General features: G+C 39.0%; 1 protein-coding gene across 1 annotated transcript in view; it reads left to right on the forward strand.

Moving 5' to 3' along the window:
- The window catches only part of FGD6 (FYVE, RhoGEF and PH domain containing 6), a 112,802-nt gene that overhangs the window by 87,088 nt on the left and 1,931 nt on the right, over window positions 1-23,783 (forward strand). Inside the window, exons 9-20 of the mRNA XM_080811426.1 lie at window positions 1,590-1,640; window positions 3,006-3,064; window positions 3,148-3,219; window positions 3,929-3,997; window positions 4,511-4,594; window positions 5,606-5,685; window positions 12,105-12,207; window positions 12,723-12,869; window positions 13,926-14,028; window positions 15,705-15,832; window positions 21,660-21,788; window positions 22,603-22,751. Coding sequence (XP_080667552.1) covers window positions 1,590-1,640; window positions 3,006-3,064; window positions 3,148-3,219; window positions 3,929-3,997; window positions 4,511-4,594; window positions 5,606-5,685; window positions 12,105-12,207; window positions 12,723-12,869; window positions 13,926-14,028; window positions 15,705-15,832; window positions 21,660-21,788; window positions 22,603-22,751 — 1,174 coding nt within the window. The remainder of the gene's footprint in view (window positions 1-1,589; window positions 1,641-3,005; window positions 3,065-3,147; window positions 3,220-3,928; window positions 3,998-4,510; window positions 4,595-5,605; window positions 5,686-12,104; window positions 12,208-12,722; window positions 12,870-13,925; window positions 14,029-15,704; window positions 15,833-21,659; window positions 21,789-22,602; window positions 22,752-23,783) is intronic.

Consider the following 23,783-nt stretch of genomic DNA (forward strand, 5'->3'; position numbering starts at 1 on the left):
AAATTATACCTATTCTATAATACTACTGAATGGAGATTGATTCTGATAAAAATGCTGTCTCTTGCTGTGCCTTTCCTCTTTTTATTTTCTCAACTCCCACTGGCATTAGGATTGCTTTCAGCCTTTATTGCCTTTGACCTAAACACAATCCTGGTCTAAGAAAATTATTTATATTTTTACCCATTAAGCATTTCTTGTCCCATATATGCAAAGGCCCTCACTAAGTGCTAAGAATCAGATATGTGTCCTGCCCACAAGGAGCTTTGAGTCTCATGAGAAGATGATAGAAGATATAAAGTAACTACTGTGTAATCCATTATTCAAAGGGAGAGAATATTTCTTTCAGATGGAAAGTTTGATAAGAGGGGAAGAATTTGAGATGAACCTTGAAATACAGGAGTAGAATTTTTATATGCAGAGACAGAGAAAAGGATTCAGTAGAAGGGAACATTAGAGACAAAAAGTATGGAGCCAGGTACCACATGAGAAGCATCTAAGGCATTATGCAGAATCAGACTTTGGTCAGAACAAAGCGCCTGTGTTAGGTAGTAGAGAAAAAAAATCAGAAAAGTGAGTAGGGATCATGTAGTGGGGGGGGGGATTTAAATTCTAGGTAACAGATTCTGTTTGGGGGGGGTTATGTGTGTGGTTTTTGTTTTTTGGGATTTTTTTTTTTTTTCAGAATTTGTTTTGAGAGGCAATGGGAAGCCATCCAACATTTCTAAACAGAGAACGAAGTACCTTGAGATCCCATGGCATTCCCTCCGTATTAAAGACTTATGAAATATAACCCAGTGCGTTAATTTTTTTCTCTATTACAAGAATGACTGTATACCATGTAGCTTACTTAAAGACCTTCTTCATCTAGACCAGAGTTTCTCAACTGCAGCCCTATTGACATTCTGGGTCAGATAATTCTTTGTTGTAGGCTGTCCTGTGTGTTTGTAGGTTATTTAGCAACATCCCTGGCCTGTAGCCACTAGATGCCAGCAGCACCCCCTTTTCCCCAGTTGTGACAATCAGAAATGTCTCCAGACATTTCCAGATGTCCTCTGGTGGGCACATTCACCCCCATTTGAGAACCACTGCTCTAGATTTAGGTATTGTATTCCTCTGCTATTCTGTGATTGTTAGACTCCTGGACTGACAAATCCCTTAGGCACTCGGTCTACTGATGCTTAGAATTTTGTACTGGATGTACTTCCGATTTGAAATTAAGGCATTTCCTCTGTTGGACTAAAAGCACTAAACTGGGCACCAGGAGACCTGGATCTCTAGTCCTGGATCTCTAGTCTCTAGCTCTTGCCAAAAAGAGGTTGTGGCTCTGCTGAGACCCTATGCTCAGTAACCCGATTCCTCTTGAAAATGACCAGTGTGACCCCTGCAATTCTTTCTACCTCTGAGCCTGTGTCCTGATTTCAAATGCATGTCAGGGCTTTATTCTTTCACATTTTTAGAAAGTTAGCACACATTGAACTAGCACATATGTTAATCAACAAGACTGATTGAAGTATGGAGTAAGAAAGATGAAATGATTTTTTCCTTAGTGCCTGATTTTACTAAATATCATATTCCTTTCCCTCTTACAGATTATTTGAAAAATCTTCTAGAGGACTCTGGAGATTACAGAGACACTCAAGGTAAATAACTTTCATGTATTAATTTGTTGCAGAAATTCTTTTATTACAGTTGGCTGTAGGACCCAGCATTGTCTGGAGTGAGGAGGGTTCCTTCTATGCTCAGTCACTCTGTGCCAGTGGTAAATTCACCTTCTCTAGATGTCTGTTGCTCTGAAAAGCAGGGATTGAACAAGTTGATCTGCAAGGTCATTACAGGCTTAAAAATCATGAGTCTGTGAAGTGGTCAAACTACACAAATCAGGGATATGGTCTAAAATAGCATATTCTGGGACTTTTTAATGCTGGACAATTGCCTTACCACCTTCTACCCCTTAGCACTTAAAGCAGCACTTAAAGGAAAACTTCATTACAATACAAGGGACTCACTGATATTCACAGGTTAATCCACTGTGTACGTGTGTGTCTTTCTCTTACATATACATATACGCATATACACAGATTAATTCTGTTCAAGATAGCCGTGTTTCTTTCTGTTTATCCCCAAAGTACCTCTTTCAAATGCTATAGGTATATCCCTGGCTCTAATTTGAAGTCCATGTCCACCCCATTAATTTTTTGAATTTTGGTGACCCTTCTTGTACATACTTTATATTTTCAGATTACAAAACAGAACAGGTTTTTTACCCATTTTGTAAAGATTCTTATTTGCTCTCTTAATCATTTTATTTTTACTTCTCTAACATCTTCTATTTGCAAGTGTTTCACCTTTCTATTTTTTTTTAGAGACAGCATGAGTGGGGGGAGGATCAGAGGGAGAGGGACAAGCAGACTCTGCTGAGCACAGAGCCCAAGTTGGGGCTCAATCCCATGAGCCCGAGATCATGACTGACCCCAAACCAAGAGTCAGTTCACAAAGTAATGCATGTTATCTTCTCAGGCCTAGTAGGCTTCTTTGTGGCATTTCTCCCCTCTTGGGATTAAACTAAGAGAAGGAAGGTAAGCTGTGACCCTCTAAATCATCACTTTTCATAGTTCTGGTTTCCTATCCCAGGGTACTTCTCTCCCAAGGCAGTTCATACTGGAATGGTCCTTAACTTCCAGATGAAGTCCTCTCCTTATCCTTGTAAACTTCAACAGGATAATCAAAGATCAGCACAAAGCAAGCCTGACATTCATACTGTTGATACATAACGTCTATAACATCTCCTTTAGAGTCTTTCTTGGACTCTTTTTTTTTTTTCCCATGAGTCCTGTTTTTCCTTGCTGTTGTCCTCATCAGACCTCATTGTCTGTATTTCTACCTACTCAGAGTTAACCTCGCTCCTCCCGAGGCACTTCTCACTGTTATAAATTCGCCATCTTGCCATCTGGAATTGCTTAATGTTGTAGCCCACTGGACTAACCTGATGTTTCTACACATTTTAGATGCCCTTGCTGTTGTTATAGAAGTCGCCAACCATGCCAATGACACCATGAAGCAAGGAGTAAGTATCTTGATTTCAGTGGCTGGCAAACTGTTGAACCTGGGGGCCCAGGCCTTCAAATGCTACACATTCTCTTTCTGTAGGACAACTTTCAGAAGCTTATGCAGATTCAGTACAGCCTAAATGGACACCATGAAATAGTTCAGCCTGGACGGGTAAGTGTTTTAGACTACCTTTTGCAAATGTAATGTGATGCATTTAGACACCTTTTGTAGCTATTTTGCATTTCAGTTATGAAAATAGGTTATCGTTGTTGCTCTCCACTGTCTCAATCTGGATCAACTAGGTTCATTCTATCCATTCAAAACATTCATGACTTAAGTCACTGTGACAAAAAGTACAATTCAATTAGGAGAATGGCAAGGAACCCCACAGAGTATCTGATTAAATAGAATCATTTTATTGTGTAATACTAACTGACCTCACACAGCTTTAAAGACAATTTCAGTTAAGGTCTTGAACGTAAGAGGGGATTATGAGGGGTGGGAGAAAACTGTATTTTGGTGCTCCTCATAGAGCACAAAAGTGGCCCAGGGAATGAGTTTAGCAAAATTACAAAATGCAATTGTCAGGACGTTGGCTATACCTCAGGATCAAGTACACTCTCAGTCAGTTACATTTCAGACCACATAGTACCCCTGGGACTGGATTTATGAATACTGGATTTATGAAACTCTGACAGCTTGTCCAACTCCTTCAAAGGTTTAAGAAGAAACCCTGACTGTAAAAAGTCACATGGAGATTATGTCCACCCAGCCCCACCTCCAAAAATATCTCTGGGGAAAGAAAGTTGTAAAACAAATTATATGCATATTGTAGTTCTGTTATGGTGGGACTAAATGAGCATTTGTTTGGATGAATCAGGTTTTTCTCAAAGAGGGAACTCTGATGAAGCTGTCTCGGAAAGTCATGCAGCCCCGAGTGTTTTTCCTGGTAAGTGACTGTGTGTGTTTCTGAGCCAGAAGAGGGGATAATTGCCTAATGGAAGGAGACATTTGTATATGACAGATGAGCTTAACACATTCGGAGAGATTTAGTGGGATCTTGGCTGACTGTCTTGCTTACTTGCATTTCAAGTAACGGAAACAAAGTCTTTTATGATGTAGAACCAGAAAATTATTTCCTTTTTGAATTCAATTTATGTCACTTCTCACTTAGAAAAGTTGATTCAATCAATTATTTAGTCAGATTGTAATACTTTAGTGGGATTTAGAATTCAGAAAACATATCTGTTACAGAACTTGGAAGGAAAGCACATGTTCTAGAAATTGCCTTTTTAATCTAATAAAGCATTCTGGGTGGTCATAGTTTATATAAGCAGACATAAGTGTTTTTATTCAGAGAACTTTTAATAAGAAAGGAATATTTTTCTTTTATTTCGGTGTCAGTGCCTTGGTAGCTGACATTTTTGTTTTACTTCATTCTATGAAATATTTCTACTTTCAGTTTAATGATGCCCTGCTGTATACAACACCAGTGCAGTCTGGGATGTATAAACTGAACAATATGCTCTCGTTGGCTGGAATGAAGGTCTGTGCGTCTGTTAGAAGATGTTTCTTTTCTTAACCCAAATATATTTAGAGACGAAGCCCAAAGATAACCATCTTTCTTACATCCTTGACTTTTCTCTCTCCCTGTGTTATTGTTTATGTGTTTATTTATTCATTCATTAATCATTTGTTCACTCATGCATTCATTTATTCATGAGGTGTTTATTGAGAACTATAAACAAAACATGGTAAGACATTTGGTAAAAAATACAAAGATGAGTTGAATCATGATTGTTTTTGTCTCTGCCCCCCCCCCCCAGTCCCCTCCCAGAAGCTCAGCAACTGGAGTTGGGAAGATAATAAACCACACTTAAATACCTATAAAATAGGCAGTAATAAATATCACTGTGAAGGTACAATTAATGTTTTGGGGAGTCCTGGGGCACCTGGGTGGCTCAGTTGGTTAAGCATCCGACTCTTAGTTTCAGCTCAGGTCATGCATGGTCTCAGGGTGGTGACATTGAGCCCAGAGTCAATCTCCACGCTCAGTGTGGAGTCTGCTTGAGATTCTCTCTCCCTCTCTGCTCTTACCACCCCTCCTCAAATAAAGAAATAAATAAGATCTTTTTAGAAAGAAAAATTGGGGGGAGCTCAGAAAATAAGGAGTGTGCAGCTTTCAGTAGGACTTGGTGGAGGAATCGGTAGCAGCTAGGAAACAGGGAGAATTGAGGAAGTCTTTGGAGAAGGAGCCACAAGCCTTAAAGAATAGTTCACATTTGGCCACACTGAGATGCAGGGAAGGCACCTTGTTCCAGGTAGAGGGAGTGAGCAACAGGCTGAAGGTGTGAAAGTTGGGCATATATATATATATATATATATATATATATATAGGCATTTAACTCTGGCACACAGAGCAGATGAAGGAGAGTCATGGTAGATAAAGTTGAGTCTGAAGGTTGGTGGTGGCTGACAGCAGCCAGGGCATTGAGCAGCTTCAGGGATGAGATTTGCAATAGGCTGAATTTGCTCAAACTGTTTTGCTTTCTTTAAGGTCAGAAAACCCACCCAAGAAGCATATCAGAATGAACTAAAGATTGAAAGTGTAGAACGCTCCTTTATCCTCTCAGCCAGGTAAATTTCTAAAATCTGTATGTGTGAACATTTGCCAGGATTACAGGGTCATACATCTCCAGCACTTCCTACATTTGGTAAACTGCTAGACCTACTTTTTTTTTTTCTCCTTCTTTTCAGTCCCCAAACCGTGGAGTTTATTCTTGGTTTACCATGTAGGTAAAATGTCTAATTGCTGATCCAATAATGTGTTTGAAGCGCAGAAATAAAAATACTCCTGTGAAGAGAATAATAATGCTGAAAAGTGCCTTGCTGATCTTTTCTTTTTTTTTTTTTTAGTGAATACTTCAAACCTTTTACAATGGCACCTAATGTTTTTAAAGACACCTAGTGTTTATAATTCACTAGGAAGTTTTCACGTAACATTGAAAGGTCATAACAAACCTACGAGGTAGGTGTCATCTCATTAAAAATGAGGAAGACTAAGTTAGAGAAAAAGTACATTTCTGTCTTCATGGTACATAGCTGGCAAAATCAGGATACAAATAGAAACTTTTTACTTTTAAATCTGTTGTTATTTATGATACCACGTTGCCTCAAAATGGAACCTGTAGTAACTTATGTGTAAATCAAAATATATTACCATTATATAAAGGAAGTGCCAAGGAAACCAGGAGTTGTATGACTCATACATGTACATTACCGAGTTACTGGCCACATGGCCAAAGTGAATGTTTGACAGGACTTGGCTGGAGAGACACCAGCAGCCACAGCATGTTCCACTGCTAGATCGGGATAGCAAATCTGGGCAGCTCTCAAATCTAACCTTTAATATAAAAATAGTAGCAAACACTTACGTAGCATTTACTTGGTGCCAGGCACTATCCAAGGCACTTTCTATGTGTTCATTCATTAAATCTTCATAAAAACCTAATAAGGTGAGTTTACTAATTTTATACCCATTTAATGGGTAAAAAAAGCCACCCCGCTATTAAGTGTCAGGGCCAGGATTTGAACCCAGGCAGCCTGCTTCCAGCTGTGTCCATACCAGTAAAATCAACTAGAATTTTTAGTAGCAGCTAGAGTCCCAACCGGACCCATTTATTACCTGGGATCAGGCCCAATGCTGAACTTATAATTCATTTTCTCTTTTAATTTCCATGATAACTAGGAGAGTAGGTGTTATCTTGATCTTCCAGATGAGAAAAAAATGCAGGCTCAGGGAAGTTAAATAATACATCCAAGATTATACAACTAATAGACAATGGAGCTCAAATTTTAACTGAGGTGTATCTGATGGTGAAAGTCATGCTTTCAGCCATTATAATATTGCCTGTGTCCATGGATGTCAAGGACTCAGATCCAACTGTCTGGCTTCCCATAATCAGGACAAGAGCAGCCCCCTGGGTCATTGTCACTCTTCTGAAATGGATTAGCCACTGCTGCCTGACACCAGATCTTGGGAAGAGAAGACAAATAGGGTTTGTTCGAGGTTTGTCAAAAGCCGTCTACCTGCCAAAGCAAGCAGCTTCTGCGGGGTACCTGAAGCATCCTGTAGATTAATATTTGGAGAGTGATGGTAAACTCTTGGTCACCTGGAACTAAGACCCTTTTTTTTTTTAGTTTGAACAAAAGTACAAGGAACATCAAGTCTATGTGCATCAGGCTCCTGGCAGATACTTAAGCTTGATTCTTAATATCAAGAAAGTAATTTTTGGGTGCCTGGGTGGCTCAGTTGGTTAGGCGTTTGCGATCCCAGGGTCCTGGGATCGAGCTCCACATTGGGCTCCCTGCTCAGAGGAGGGCCTGCTTCTCCCCGTCTTGCTCTTCCTGCTTGTGCTCTCTCTCTCTCTCTCTGTCCAATAAATAAATAAAATCTAAAAAAATTTTTAAAAAATAAAAAAAGGAAAGAAAGGAAGTGATTTTCAAATATCCAGAGAGAAAGTATCTATAGGAAAGTCAGGTTTTCAGTTGCACTTAAATATCCTAACTAAAAATATGCTTTGGTAAAAACAAAATTCCATTTTATTAACAATTAAATAATTGAGGAAATGATGGTAAATCCTTCTTTCTTTGGTTGCCATCCAGGTAAATATGTGGATGTCCAGATCAGCCTCTTAGACCTTAGTAAAGTCATTGGAATTTTATATGTGTTGGCAAGCCATCTGAGGGTCTTAAGCTAAAAATTGGTATGATCTCATGTATATTTTTAGAAGAGGACACTGGCTTCTTTATAGAAGATAGACTATCAGAGATTAGAGTAGAAGTTGGGAGACCAGGTAGGGGGCTAGAAGATTCTCTCTTGGACTAGACTGGTAAGAAATGGTTGGAATCAGGGAGAGTTAATAGGATTATTGATGGATTGAACTTGGGTTATGCAGGAAAAACAAGAAAACTGGAAAGTTCTCGATAAAGGGAGGGGAAGCTGACACATATTGAATACCTCCAGTGTACCATGCTCTTCTTCTGAGCGCCCCCCGCCACAGGGAACGGGTACGGTATAACATGTAGGAAGGCAATGAGAAGGCCTTCTGTGATCTGGGTCCTGTATGCCTCACCAGTCTGATCTCTGTCCATTCTCCCTGTCCGTACCCCCACCAGAGCATGGCATATTCCGCCAGCATGGATCTGCTTGTTCTCCATGCACGCCAACCTACCTCACTTCCTTCTGCCTTTTGCGTAGGCAGCTGCCTGTGCTTGGAATTCATCCCTTCATTCAGTAATATGGAGTGTCTGCTGTAGACCAGGCATCGTGCCAGGCATCAGGATAATGTGGAGAATTAAAAGGGCCCTTCCTTCCCTGACCTTGCATTCTGTTAGCAAAATGTCAACACAATCAACTATTATTGTGATTAAGTAGTACACAGGAAAACTACCGGGTGCTATGAGGCTGTAGAAGGAGGAACCTTGAACTAACTTTGGTAGGGAAAGGGTAGTCATGGATAGCTTCCTGAAAGACCTACTATGTCAGTTGAGTTATAAAAGATAAGCAGGAGTTGGATAGCAAGGCAAAGAGGAAAGAGAAAGGCTGCTGGTCATTGGGAATAATGTGTACAAAGTCCCTGAGGTGGAGAGGGCATAGCAAATTCAAAGAACTGAAAGACCAGAATGGCATGAACATAGAGAATAAAAGGGAAAGCCAAGGTAAGCCTGGAGGGACAGGGGAAAGCTGAGGCAGAACTTGTGGATTTGGGGCTTGAGCCAAAGAGCCACAGGAAACCACTGAAAGGCTTGTACAAGGGAATGACGTGATCAGATTGGCCTTTTTAAAAGTTGGTTGCTAGGTGGAAAATGGTTTGGGAGGGGAAGTAAAGGAGATGATTAATCCGACACGGGATTGAGAGCCACAGGCATTAAAAGCAAGTCTCTGACTGGCACACTGTGCCAGGTAGTGCCGGGCCATTCCCTGTGATAGGAAACGCCAGGAGAGGAGCAGCATTGGGGGGAGAATCAGGAATTTAGTTTCAGATGTACATATCAAATATGAGGTGCCTATCAATCATGGAGCCATCAGGGCGCCTGGGTGGCTCAGTCGGTTGAGCACCCAGCTCTTGATTTCAGCTCAGGTCTTGATCTCAGGGTCTGAGTTCAAGCCCCAAGTTGGGCTCCAGGCTGAGCATGAAGCCTACTTTAAAAAAAAAAAATGGAGCCCTCAGACAGTGCCTGTAAGGATCTCGAGGTCCGAAGGGAGCCCAGAAATGGCATATATTTGGGAGTCATCAGCTTAGAGAAGATAACCAAAGCTGGGAGGCCAAACGCGGGTGCACAGAGACACTACAAGGTTCTCTGTCGAACTCCTCAGTTCTTCCAGTCCTAACGTACTCATTCCTTCTGCAGAGCTTTCCCTGCTGCCTAAATAACATAATTTACTACTTCTTTGTTTCTCGTCTACCTTACCTGTATTGTATCATGCAGTAGTTACTTACTTTTGTGTCTCACCTCAATTAGAGATGAGCCCTTACAAGTGGTGTGTTTTGTATGTGCGATTCATGGCTTAGTACCTGGCCCTCAGAAGTCTCTCACTAAATGTAACTCAGATGAATTGAAATGAAGTGGTGTGGCCTTTAGATCTCAGAATAGCGTTCCACAGTTATACAAGGAGTAAATAGTGTGGCAACATCTAACATGCCAGCAATCCCTGCTACTGGAGGTCTTTTGGAATGCATCCCAATCAATGGGAGAATGGGGCTTATATAATACAAATTTGCTTTCTGGGTAATGCACACATTCCATAAAGAAAAGAATACTGGTTTAACTGTACTTTAAGTGGGTTTAACTGAAGAAGGTGCTGATTCTTCTGCTAACGGTGCTACAAAAGAAGACTTAGCATGTCTCCACTCAATACTGCAGGCAAATGTGTGTGGTCTGTGAGAAATGTGTTATCAAGAGCTGGTAAACATTGTTTTGGCAGATCCCCACACAAGAGAGAGCCAGGAATGATTAAATGAAAGAACAGCATATGTGACATGATTTGCACAGTCAAATCACATTCCACATGCTCCCAGGGCTCCAGAAAAATCAGACGGCAATTCTCAAATTAACCATCTGCCTCTCTGCTTTCTTTTAACTCTTCCACCAAAAAGTAGAGGAAGGGGAGAGAGAGGGAGGGACAGTATTATTTTATGAATGTTTACTTGGAAGCTTAAGCCTATATTCTCATAGCATAGTTCAGAGAACGGAGATGAATGACACGGTGGTGAAGGGTTCAATCTTTAGCCACACTTGGGTCTGATACAAGGTCGTGTAGCCTGTTGTTTAAAACAAATTGTCCAACATTTCAAATCCTCAGCTTGCTTATCTGTAAATGGTGCTGGTTGGTGATAGTGATGGTATTGGGGAAAGGGGGTGTAAGATCCAATATGTATTCTGTGGGGTAGCTCTGAGGATGAGATGCGATGACATTTGCTCTTGATTTCAATTTGCAACGCATTTAGCACAGTTGGCTGACGTGTAGTAACTGTTGAATAAATGGCAGCTAGTTGGGACAGTAATGGTAGAGTCGTAGAGGAAATTGAGGCAGGTTTTATTTGGCTTAGAAAAATAAGAGCTATTCTATTTTATTTTATTCTTGGTATATAATGAAAATTTGAGAAACATACTAGTTTTAAAATTGTATTTGTAAAGTGGATTTCTACTTTTTAATATCCGTGTGAGTGCATATTCTGATTGGCACTTAAGCCATTTAGCAGGAAGGTAAATTTCTGACTATAACTATAGTGGGGAAGGCAGGTGGTTTTTTAGTATCTCCTGACCTGCTCTGCATTCATCAAAATAAAAGAAAATGCGCCTATTCGTACCATTAGGTACGAATTCCATTAAGCATAATGGAATTTTTAATTATAAAAACATGTAAAAGTTCAAGTATTCTTAAAATTAGAGTGAAAAATACAATGAAACTGTATATTCAATCACCCAGACTCAAAACTTAACCAAGATTCTGCTACAAATATTTTTTTCTCAAGTATTTCAAAACAAATCGCAGATATCAGGTCATTTTACTCCTACGTACTTTCCTATGCCTTTCTAAAACAAATAGACATTTCCTTACAAAATCGCATTCCCATTATTATGATAGGTTTTATTTTATTATGAGAGATTATTAAATTCTGTCTACATGCACACAGACACACACACACTACCTAAAATGTGCCTCTCATTCTTGAGTATTCAAAACTAAATGTGCTGATGCCAACAATGATTTGGAGTCACCAGAGTTTTTTTGAGGATGTGTGGTTGTAATAAAGCAGAACCAGAATACTTTATCTGAGCAGGCTTTCTCCCTATTTGGCCCATCTCTGTCTAGATTTGAATCCCGTGGTTCCTGATGGCCCGAGGGTACCAGGATGGGAGGAATAAGTTGGGGAACCCCATAACAACAATTGCAGGCTCTTTCCCTTGTTAACCACTCCCTAAACATCTGTTTGTGATGCCAAATATAGGTCTCCTTTACTCCAGTGCCCTTTCTAGAAAATTTTAGTAACATTTAATAATACTAATATAATAATACTAATAATACTAAAAAAATTAGTATTCCATGTTTAAATTTGGATTTGAAACTTGATTCCTTGGAATATTTTTAAATTCTACTATTATATGTCAGGAAACATCTTGGTAATGTAAATAGCCATGGTTATTCATTGTATGACTAGCTTTTTTTTTTTTTTTTAAGATTTTATTTATTTATTTGACTATGACTAGCTCTTAAACTAAGCAAAAAAACTTACAAATTTAAGAGACTTCACAAGTATAAAGCAGTACTTTGGGGGAAGAAAAAAAGCATTGTATTTGCTAAAATGCCTTGTGTTCTTTAATGCCTGCTCTGATTATTTGTGCCTGCAAACCTCAGAGCTCCTGCCGGTGACTAGCATTGTTGGGAGGGTGGTGGAATCTGTTGCCATGGCAGGAGGAAAAGAAGGAAGAAAAAGGCAAACAATAAAAGCTGACATCTGGTTGATGGAACCTTCTTTTGCCCTCAACAGTTCTGCCACAGAAAGGGATGAATGGCTAGAAGCAATTTCCAGGTCAATAGAAGAGTATGCCAAAAAAAGAATCACATTCTGCCCTAGTAGGAGTCTTGATGAGGTATTGTCTTTGCCTTCTTGGTTTTTGTTTTTGTTTGTTTGTTTGTTTGTTTCTTCAGTGCATTTCAAACAGTTTTTTTACCCTAAAGAAACTTTTCCCAGGGGTTTAGAAAGGCAACATGTGTTTCACAGAAAGATGTCTGTGTGGGTGTAATTTCAGAGCTAACTATCCTGTTAATGTCTAATGGCAAGTCTGTGATAACATATAGCGCATTCATATTTTTTCTGGTTGTAAAACTTCATTGTAAAAAATTGGGGAAATACAATATAATTTAAGAAGAAAGTAACCAGCTGTCATTGGCACTACCACAGGCATCTTTTTTAAGTTAATTTTGCAGCAAAGGATTATTAGGATATAGCTAATCTTAATATCCTGAGAACATGACAACCATAATAGCCCACCACATCCTTAAAGACACCATCAGCCTTGTGAGCTGCCATTATGCCCCCCCCCCAATAGCTTGATTCTGTAGTACTCTGTGTGCATGGAGGTAATGAAAAGTCGTTCTTCCACAGGCTGACTCAGAAAATAAAGAGGAAGTTAGTCCTCTTGGATCAAAAGCTCCCATCTGGATCCCTGATACCAGAGCCACAATGTGTATGATCTGCACAAGTGAATTTACTCTGACCTGGAGACGACACCACTGCCGGGCCTGTGGGAAGGTGGGAGAAATTGACATCCATCTCCCTTGTGATTTTTTTTTTAAGATTTTATTTATTTATTTGACAGACAGAAATCACAAGTAGACAGAGAGGCAGGCAGAGAGAGAGGAAGAGAAGCACGTTCCCTGCTGAGCAGAGAGCCTGATGCAGGGCTCCATCCCAGGATGCTGGGATCATGACCTGAGCCAAAGGCAGAGGTTTTAACCCACTGAGCCACCCAGGCGCTCATCCCTTGTGATTTTTAATAGCTCCAAGCTGTACATAGTGAAGAAGCTTATTTCCTCCTATAAATCATGGCCGTGAGAAGAAAAGATACTGAATCGTGGATGATATTTTCTCTAAATATTTAGGCATAGGGCAATCTCTTTAAGGAACTTACCCCTACCTACCAAGATTACTGTAGAATGTCAATAATAGATCATTTTCATTAAAAAAAATTCACTACTCGACTCCCACATTGTCTGATAATTATTTAAACTACCTTTCCCACATTGTCTGATAATTATTTAAACTACCTTTATCTAGATACTAAGTATTTAATAGAGGTACTTTGAGTGTTGAAATGACTGCCAGTGATACGTCTAGAAGACCTAGTTAATCAAGTGAGCATCGTAACAATGATGTCAAAGAATTGCTGTGAAGAGTAAACGGGGTCTATTTAGAAGCATTTAGTAGAGGGCCAGACGCTTGGTAGAGGCGCAGCAGACGTGGTTGTGGTTACCTAGCGATGGTGATGGGCAATGTCCATGATGATAAGTACAGCTAACAGAGGGCTTCATGCACATCCTGCACGGTTCTAAACACTTTGCACATGTTATTGCTCTTAGTATTTTATTTTATGGAGCTAGCACTCAGTCCTAGTGTGTGGCCTCTTCATCTTCTGTTGTAGTGTTGTGTGTGAGTTCACCGCAGGCCTGAACTCCACAGAGGTATTAGTGAGAGTGACTGAGAAAAGGTTTTGAAAGCATTCTAGGTAGACAGCTTTATCTACTATGGCCTACTCATTGGTTTGATGTGGAGGTTACTCCAAATAAAATAATTCCAATGTGTTTTCAGATTGTATGCCAAGCCTGTTCATCAAATAAATATGGTTTAGATTACCTGAAAAATCAACCAGCAAGAGTATGTGAACATTGTTTCCAAGAACTGCAGAAACTAGGTAATATATAAGTAAAGATCTAACAAATTCCTTTATTCCCAGATGCTTCCAAACGACCTTCTGAAACAATCATCTTAGGTGCATTAGCGATGTGATTGGTGATAATCATCTCAAAATCTTAAGAATTTTGCTTTCGTAATTTAATTAAACTTTCTTAATGCATAAGATACTAATTGTAGAAATATAATTACAGAATGAAATGCTTTAAAACAGTTACAAGGGAACTTTAACTTTCAAGTAATTTTGAAGTTTATAGTTTCCCAACTGTGTGCTTGTTACAAATCATGTTTATCTATCTCTGTGGACATAGACTGACTGGGTGGCCCTTTGTTAACCTATTTCTAATCACTTGGACTGATTTGGTGGTATATCTAAATGTCCAGCTTTTCACCAAGTACAAAATGATAAGTCATATCTGCCTGCTCATTATTTGCAGGTATCCACCCCACAGTTAAGATGAATACAGCTAGCAAGACCGCTCAGGTCTATATTTTGGGAAGAGAGTTTTCGTTCAATTCCTGAACCTATATATAGGATCTGAATTTCAAAAAGTTGTCCTTCATTTCCACGAAGAATAGCTTTCCATCACCAAATGAGAATGTCTCAGTGAATAAAGCTAGATGGCATGCTATTTCAGAATCCATATATTTATAGAGTAATAATAACTGTTACATACATTGTCCCAGAAGACACGTTTATCTAATCCTTCATTGGCCTTTTTGTTCCTCCCTTTGTTCTCTGGGTGTACCATATAGGCTGTGAACATTCAACATTCATTTTTCAACTCCTCTTCCCTAATCACCCACACCCATTTTTAGTCAATAAATCTTGACTGATTTATCCTCAAAGATCTTCTTCTTAATTTTTTCATCTCAGCCCTATTTTTTATCTGGACTATACTCATAGTTTCCCAACAGGTTTTCTGCTGCAAATCCTTCCTCCTTTCTACTGCCAGATTTTTTTTTCTTCTAAATTCAATCTGCTCCTGTCATTTCCCAGCCTAAAAGACCTTGGTTTCCCACGGCTTAAACAACAGTCCACATTCCTTAGAACCAGTCTTTTTTCCTTCAGCCTTATTATTCTCTAAATAGATGATCTAATTTCATACCTCTGCTTTTGCTTATGCTGACCTCTCTTCATGGAGTGTCCATCCTCTTCTTTTTGACTTGGCAAGTTCCTGTTATACCTTAGTGGCCAGCTCAGATATCTTACTGTCTCCCCAGCTTTCCCTGAATCTCTGCACTCAAAATTATTGGTTTCCTATCTTGTCTTATGGCCCTTTTTCTAATACTTTGTTTATTGTAATATTTTTATTCCATCATATATCTATGTACTAAATGATGCTGTTAGTGGTGTTTTTTTTTTAAGTCAGGAGGGAAATTTATATAATATATTTAAAATTGATAGTACATTAACATGTTTCATTATTCTGAAGGCACAAAAGGGTCATCCTTTCTCATGGTTTACAACTGAAAAAGCATAAAATCATAGAGAGTGGAAAGTCTTTCTCCCACTCAACTTTCGGCCATCCATCTTTTTTCCCGGGGGTCTCAGTGTCATCAGTTTCTCAAGTGTCCTTCCATAGATATTTTATGCAACAGTGTTTATTGATCTGAATTAAATTGAATTACAAAATGCTTACCACTGGCTACATAAGTGCACCTGATTTGTTTTAGATCACCAGCATTCTCCTAAGATTGGATCTCCTGGAAATCACAAATCTCCTTCAAGTGCCTTATCATCAGTCTTACATAGTATCCCATCAGGGAGGAAACAGAAAAAGATCCCAGCTGCTCTCAAAGAAGTAAGTGTTTCCATTAAATTTGCAACCTGATATAAGCTGAATTATTCATATGCATATAATACACTGTTTTTCTTCCATAAAGGAAGATGTCATTTCCCACTACTATTAAGACATGCATTTTAATAGTAGTGCTCGATGTGGCTGATGGCTCACTCTCTTGCTTGCTCTCCCATATGACCTGAGTCATTCAGAAAATGGCAGTTGAAAGATTTGGAGAACATTTTATAGCAATGGTAGCAAGTAAAGATAATGTAGACATATGTGAATTTTTTTTTAAAGACTTTTATTTATTTGTCAAAGAGAGGGAAAGAGAGAGAGCACATGCAGGAGGAGTGGCAGGCAGAGGGAGAAGCAGGCTCCCCACTGAGGAAGGAGCCCAGTGTAGCACTCAATCCCGGGACCCTGGGATCATGACCTGAGTCAAAGGCACTTAACTAACCAACTGAGCCACCCAGGTGTCTCTACACATTTGAATTTTTTAAATTACTTTGAGAAGACCCCATGCCAGAGGGAAGAAGTCTAGAATATTTTAGGTACTTTATTAGCATTTACTAATCTACACCATTTGCTTTTTTAAAGTATTGGTTGGCTATAGACAGCTGCACTGATAATAAATTGTCTTTCATTCAACTTAAAAGAAAAATGTAAAAAGTTACGATAATCTGCACAGTTAAAACTGCCAGTGGCGTGATCCACAGGCATCACCAGTACCCTAGTCCATCTCCTCGGATTCAAGGGTCAGCCAGTGTCGGTTAACACACAGCACTGCCTATCTGGGCCACCTCTGTTTTTTTGTTTTATTTGTTTTAATTTTTTTTTTGAAGATTTTATTTATTTATTTGACACACAGAGAGAGCACAAGCACAAGTAGGAGGAGCGGCAGGCAGAGGGAGAAGCAGGCTCCCCGCCAAGCAATGAGCCCAATGTGGGGCTTGATCCCAGGACCCTGAGATCATAACCTGAGCCAAAGTACCGCTTAACTGACTGAGCCACCCAGGCACTCCTGGGCCACCTCCATTTTTTTTTAGTTTATTAATTAGTTCTACCAGTTTTGAGGCCAGCAGAGTAGAGTTTTAAATCTTGTTCTCTTACTTGGTTACTCTAGAAGTGTTCTACCGTGGAAAATGGAAGCAAACAACTCTAAAAAGATCGTGTTCTTTATGTAAAATTGAGTGTATTCCATCATGGCCATTAAAACACTAGGAAATGATCCATATAGCCAGTCTCATGAAATAGTAATAAGAGGACATAAAGTTCTAATTGCCAAGTTTCTTAAACTGGTTGAGCCAATTTAGTACTCTGAACTGTCTCTTCTGTCACTCAGTTCCTGAATCTAAATTGACTTTCAGAACTTTAAGATGCTTAGCCAATGGAAATAGTTTTCAGTTTTCTATAATTGTTTGCCTGTCCATGCTAATGTCACAGTTTATAAATATAATTCTTAAATTTGCTCTTCTTGTCAGTCTAAGCTCCACAGTGCTAGTTACAAAACTATTTCTAGTCTAGACTAGACCCAGCCTGACTCCAGTCATTTTGTACATCTTTCCACCCAACCACACAAACCAACCTTCCACTGTCAAATCCCTACTCCCTGACTGCAGCAGCCATTTCTTCCTTTGCTCCACTGGCTCTCAAAGTGTTCTCCAAAGCAGCACATCAGTATCACCTGAGAACTTACTAGAAATGGAAATTCCTAGACCCCACCCAAAGTCTACAGAATCAGGAACTTCAGCAAGCATTCTCTGTAATTTGGATATATACTAAATTTTGAGAACCACTGCTTTCTCCTTTGCAACCAAACTGAGAAAATAATTTAACCGGTTAAGTACTATAAAAGTAAAAGTTTTCTACTTGGGAAGCTGTGATTTTTGTCTTTTTATTTGTAATTGAGGTGAAATTCACGTAACTTATAATTAACTATTTAAAGGATACAATTCAGGGGTGCCTTGCCTGGTCAGTGGGTAGAGCATGTGACTTTTGATCTCAGGGTCCTAAGTTTGAGCCCCACATTTGGTGTAGTTTTCTTTTAAAAATATATAGGGGCTCCAGAGTAGCTCAGTTGTTAAGCATCTGTCTTCAGCTGAGGTCATGATCCCAGCATCCTGGAATTGAGCCCCATATTGGGCTCCCTGCTTAGCAGAGAGTCTGCTTCTCCTTCTGCAGCTCCTCTGTGCTTGTGTTCCCTCTCTTGCTATCTCTGTCATAGATAAATAAAATCGTAAAAAAATAAATACACATACACACACACACACACACACACGAGGGTACCTAGATGGCTCAGTTGGTTAAGCGTCTACCTCTGGTCAAGATCTCAGGGTCCTGAGATCAAGCCCAGCGTTGGGGCTTCCTCCTCAATGGGGAGTCTGCTTCTCCCTCTCCCTTTGCCCCTGCCCCACAACTTGTGCACTCACTGTCTCCCTCTCAAACAAATAAATAAAATCTTTAAAAAAAATAAAAGGAATCATATAATACATGACCTTTTGTGTCTGGCTATTTTCATTTCTCACAGTATTTTAGAGGTTCACCTAAGTTACAGCACGTGTCAGTACTTTGTTTCTTTTTATTTGTGAATAATACTCTATTATATGCATATACCACAATTTATCCATTCATCTGTTGATGGACATCTGTTTCTACCTTTGGGTTTTTATGAGTTTTTATGAGTAATGGTGCTATAAATGTGTGAACATATTACCATATGGACATTTGTCTTAATAATATATCTAGGAGTATGATTGCCTGGTCATATAGTAATTTAGGTTTAACTTTTTAAGAAATTGGAATGTTGTGTTTTTATTCCAGTAATGTTAAAGACATTTTTAGAAACTCCTCGTTTTTAGAATTCCATTCAGAGCCTCAGTAGGCTCAGTAATGGCAAGCTATGTCTCTTGAGTTAGACTTGATTTATATTTTAAATAATCAAATCACTGGAAGGGAAGCTTTGTGACTCATGTGATTAAGCTGCTTAAGACCAATTTTATTTTTAAAAGGATAATAGAGGACAGGGGCATCAGGACAGTTAAGTGTCCAACTCTTGATTTCAGCTCAGGTCATGATCTCCAGGTTGTGGGATCAAGCCCCAATGTCAGGCTTCACACTGAGATTCTCTCTCCCTCTCCCTGTGCCCCTTCCCACCGCTTGTGCTCTAAATAAATAAATAAATAAATAAATAAATAAATAAATAAATAAATAAAATCTTTTCTAAAAAAAGATAATAGAGGACTATGCATGACTATCCAGTATTGTGACTGATACTCTTTTTCAGTTAATCAACTAAATTAAGCATATTTCAAAAGAGGAGCATACAGAATATTTTGATCAATGACAGTAACATGTAACATAATTACATAGTAGTATCTCAATGTAACTACATTTTAAGCAAAATCTCATTTGAATGTAAACATTCTAATTTTAAAAAAACCATTTGTCTTCTACAAGTGTGTCACTTCATACAAATATACTTGGACTTAACAGATATTTCTAATTTAACATGAGATATTAAATTTTTCACTAGACAATAATATATCATCCTTCTCATAAAATTTGTAAGAAATTAATACAATTGATATATGATTAAAGGTAGGCTTTTAAAATTCATAGAATCCACCTGAATTTGTTTTCCGTTGCCACATAATGAATTACCACAACCTTAGTGGCTTAAAACAACAAATATTTATTATCTCAGGAGTCCAGTCATAGCTTAGCTGGGATCTCTGCAGGACCTGTGGTCAAGGTGTTGGCCAATGTGTTCTCATCGCAAGGCTAACTAGGGAGGGGTCCACTTCCAAGCTCACTCAGGTTGTTAGCAGAATTCATTTCTTTTCAGTTATGAAACTGAGGGCACTGGCCTCCTGCTGACTTTTGCCTGGAGTTTTCCCTCAGTTCCATGGCACACAAGCCTCCAAGACAACTACTTCTTCAAAGCCAGCATGGGAGAAAGTCTCTAGAGCCCATCTACTAGCAATATGGAGTTTTGTAGAACGTAACATAATCATGGGAGTGACATACCATCATATCCCCCATATTCTCTTGGTTAGGAGTAAGTCATAGGTCCTCCCCACACAAAAGGGGTAGTAGTGTGATTATCAGAGGCAAGGATCATGGGGACCCACCTTAAAAATCTGTTCACCATTCTAGGGGCATCTGGCTAAGTCAGTTGGTTGAGCAGCTGACTCTTGATTTCGGCTCAGGTCCTGATCTCAGGGTCCTAGGATAGAGCCCTGCATCAGGCTCCCTGCTGAGCAGGGAATCTGAGGATTCTCTCTCTCCCTCTCCCTCTGCCCCACCCCTGCATGCATTCACTCACTCGAGCACACTTTCTCTAAAATAAATAAATTTTAAGAAATAAAAAATCTGTTCACCATTCTACTAATAACGCAATTCCTAAACTTGGCTTTTTAATTCTCTTGTTCTGTGTTAAAAAGAGAAATTTCAACTGCCAGATTATAATCATTGAGAGCTTACTACCTTTTTGCCCAGAGATTAAGACATTTTCATCTTTTTATGAAACAAAATAAGCTTCTCTCAGACAAAATTTGGGGATCAGAAACTAATCCTTAAAATCACCATGAATAATTGAATATTCCATTTACTTCTCTGTTAATAGTTTTGTTTTGGGTGCCTGGGTGGGTCAGTTGGTTAAGCGACTGCCTTCGGCTCAGGTCATGATCCTGGAGTCCCGGGATCAAGGTCCGCATCAGGCTCCCAGCTCTTCCGGGAGTCTGCCTCTCCCTCTGACCTTCTCCTCTCTCATGTTGTCTCTCACTCTCTCAAATGGATAAGTAAAATCTTAAAAAAAAAAAAAAAATAGTTGGCTTTTTTTTTTTAAGATTTTATTTATTTGACAGAGGGAGACACAGTGAGAGAGAGAACATAAGCAGGGAGAGTGAGAGAGGGAGAAGCAGGCTTCCCACTGAGCAGAGAGCCCAATGCAGGGCTCATCCCAAGACCCTGGAATCATGACCCAAGCCTGAGGCAAACGCTTAACGACTGAGCCACCCAGTCACCCCGTTAATAGTTTATATATAAAGTCCAAAAAATTATTTCAGGAAGTGTTAAAGGTTTAAGTAATTTTCCCTAATACTGCAAAATACGAAGAACAGTAAACATATACAGTCCCAAAAATGCAACTTTCAAAAAGCATTTCTGATCTTTAGAATTATTTTTCTTCCTCTGGCAACTCAGAAAATAAGTGACACCACAAAGAAATACATATATGCAAGCTCAGTTAAACCAGGCAGGATGCTGGAATGGTTTTATGTTTTTTAAGAGAAGTGATGGGAAAGGGCAGAGAATCTTAAGCAGGCTACACACCCAGTGCAGAGCCCTTGATCATGACCTGAGCCAAAATCAAGAGTTGGATGCTTAACAGACTGAGCCACCCGGGTGCCCCGATGCTGGAACTGCTTCTAAACAGAAGGGTATTTTATGCCCATGGTAATGGCAGTATTCAATTTGTATAGTAGCAGACTTCGTTTTGTTTTTGTTTTTGTTTTTTAAGGTTTTTTTTTACTTATTTGAGAGAGAGGGAGAGAGAGCACAAGCAGAGGGAGAGGGAAAAGCAGGCTCTCTGCTGAGGAGGGACCCCAATACGGGGCTCCATCCCAGGACCCTGGTATCATGACCTGAGCCAAAGGCAGATGCTTAATTGACTGAGCCACCCAGGTGCCCCTAGTAGCAGACTTTGAAAATTTTGAAAACCATTTTATTCTCAAACATTATATTATTATGGTTATTACTCTCAGCCCCAGTGATCAAAAGCAATTTGTTACTTTACCTTTTGTTTCTTTGAAAACCATTAAACTATACATGGGGTTTGCTTATGTAGGTATCAGCCAACACAGAAGATTCTTCCATGAGTGGCTACTTGTACAGATCAAAGGGCAATAAAAAACCTTGGAAACACTTGTGGTTTGTCATAAAAAATAAAGTGCTGTATACATATGCTGCAAGTGAGGTAAGATCTAAGATCTAAAGACGAATAATTGTGGGGTCTGGTTTTATAATGCCAATTAGGAATAATTACAGTATCTGTTTAATCTGTTTTGTGTATTTTTTTTGTTTTGCTTTGCTTTTAGAGGGGGAGATGGTGTTGCTGTGATTTTTAATGTCAACAGTGTCCTGGAGCTCTTACTCAAAAATGTTAGGAATTTTCCATAATATTAAAATACAACTTTTTTTGGTGTCATGTGGCTACTAAGAACTTCACTAAAGGCAAAGGTTCTTATCCTTTTTACCAAGCTCTCTTCGTTGACACTCCCAGATTATACTTGACTATTCCCAGATTATACGGGTCAGGCCTCAAACTTAGATAAGATACTTTGTTTGGGTTATAAACAATGCCTGGCTATTTGCTCTAACATTACCCTTTTCAACTGTCTGATCACCCTGTGTTCCAGTAAAATCCTATAAAAAACCACTGCTGTAGGAGCCAAGCTCTTCCTTAGTGGGACAGGATAAATCACTTCCCCAGCTTGATTTCTGCACCCATAAAATGAAAGTAATTACCTACCTCACATGGTTATAGGGAAGTATGTGATACTCAATGGATGTGAACACATTGAAAACTGTTTAGCACAGTGTCTGACTCATGAGATAGGTGGAGAGTGGTCAGCTTAATATTGCTGAATAAATGAAAATGAAAAAGAATTATCATTGTTTTATATATGTGTATATGAAATGAAGTTATAACTATACAGTACAAGAGTTTGCAAATCTGAATTTTGTTATCAATTTAATATCCCATCTCCCTTTGTGTCTTTTTAAATTAGGACGTGGCAGCTTTGGAGAGTCAGCCTTTACTAGGATTCACTGTCGCTCAAGTCAAAGATGAGAATTCAGAGTCCAGAGTGTTCCAGTTATTACACAAAAACATGTTATTTTATGTGTTCAAAGCAGATGATGCTCACTCAGCTCAGAAGTAAGTAATTTAGACATATTTTTCTTTTATACATGAGTTTCAAGTTGTCACATGATTGATTTTAAAATAACCTACTTTCATGTGTGGGGACAATTAAGAATTTAAATCAGAGAACCAAATTAGTTAGATTTAACATGTTTTTCAAAGTCTTTAGAACTGTTGTAAGGCCAGGCAAGAGGATCTGGAATATTTTCAGGAGGCAGAGGGGAAAAGAAAATAGGTAGTTCTGTCCAAAATATTTTGTCTATACGTGACCTCTGAGGAAGCAGCATGAAACTGCTCTGCTGAAAGGAGAGGAAGCTGAGGCATTTGACCTCTCCTTCAATGAGGGTAAGGATCATCTCTTAAAACATTCCAGGACTTTGGCAATCCAGTGATTCAATTGTGCCATGGAACAGCGGGAGTTTGAACAGCTGCTTGCTAACTTACTTCTTTGGGAAAAGGGTCAAACACATTAAGAGGCTCCCATGCTGTTCCCAATAACTGAGTAGAAGGAAATGGATATCATTTTAGATGGTAAAGGCTTTTTTAAACAGTCTCTTCAAAATTCCGACGAAAATATTTATTTTGATGTCATGAGGTTGTTTAACATAGAGAAGCATATCTCTGTGAAATTCAGGTCCTTTGTAAACGAAACAGTGCAGTTTACCTTTTCACCAGATCTTTCATGTGATTTTTATTGTGACCTCACAAGTTACACGTTTTTGTTGCCACTGAGCTTAGTGCTCATGTGTTCTCAAAGGCTTAAAACGTGCATGCAGATAAAAAAGAATGCCTTAAGTAAACAAGGCTTATCTTTTCTTAAGGCAATTAGAATTAATATACCAGAATTATATGTTCCTGAATATTAATCAGGTACAATGTGACACGTACTCTGTAAGACTTTTTTTTCAGTCTATGTTAGGATATCTAGTGTGTTTTTATTACTCCAAATAATTCTTTTTCAGTTGAACTGAAGACTATTTAAAATTATGTCACTTAACTATTTTTTCTGTAAAAATTACCTTGGATAAAAGAGTAATTATTCTAATA

This window comes from Martes martes (genome assembly GCF_963455335.1).
Source record: "Martes martes genome assembly, chromosome: 8".
In the NCBI taxonomy this organism is placed as follows: domain Eukaryota; kingdom Metazoa; phylum Chordata; class Mammalia; order Carnivora; family Mustelidae; genus Martes; species Martes martes.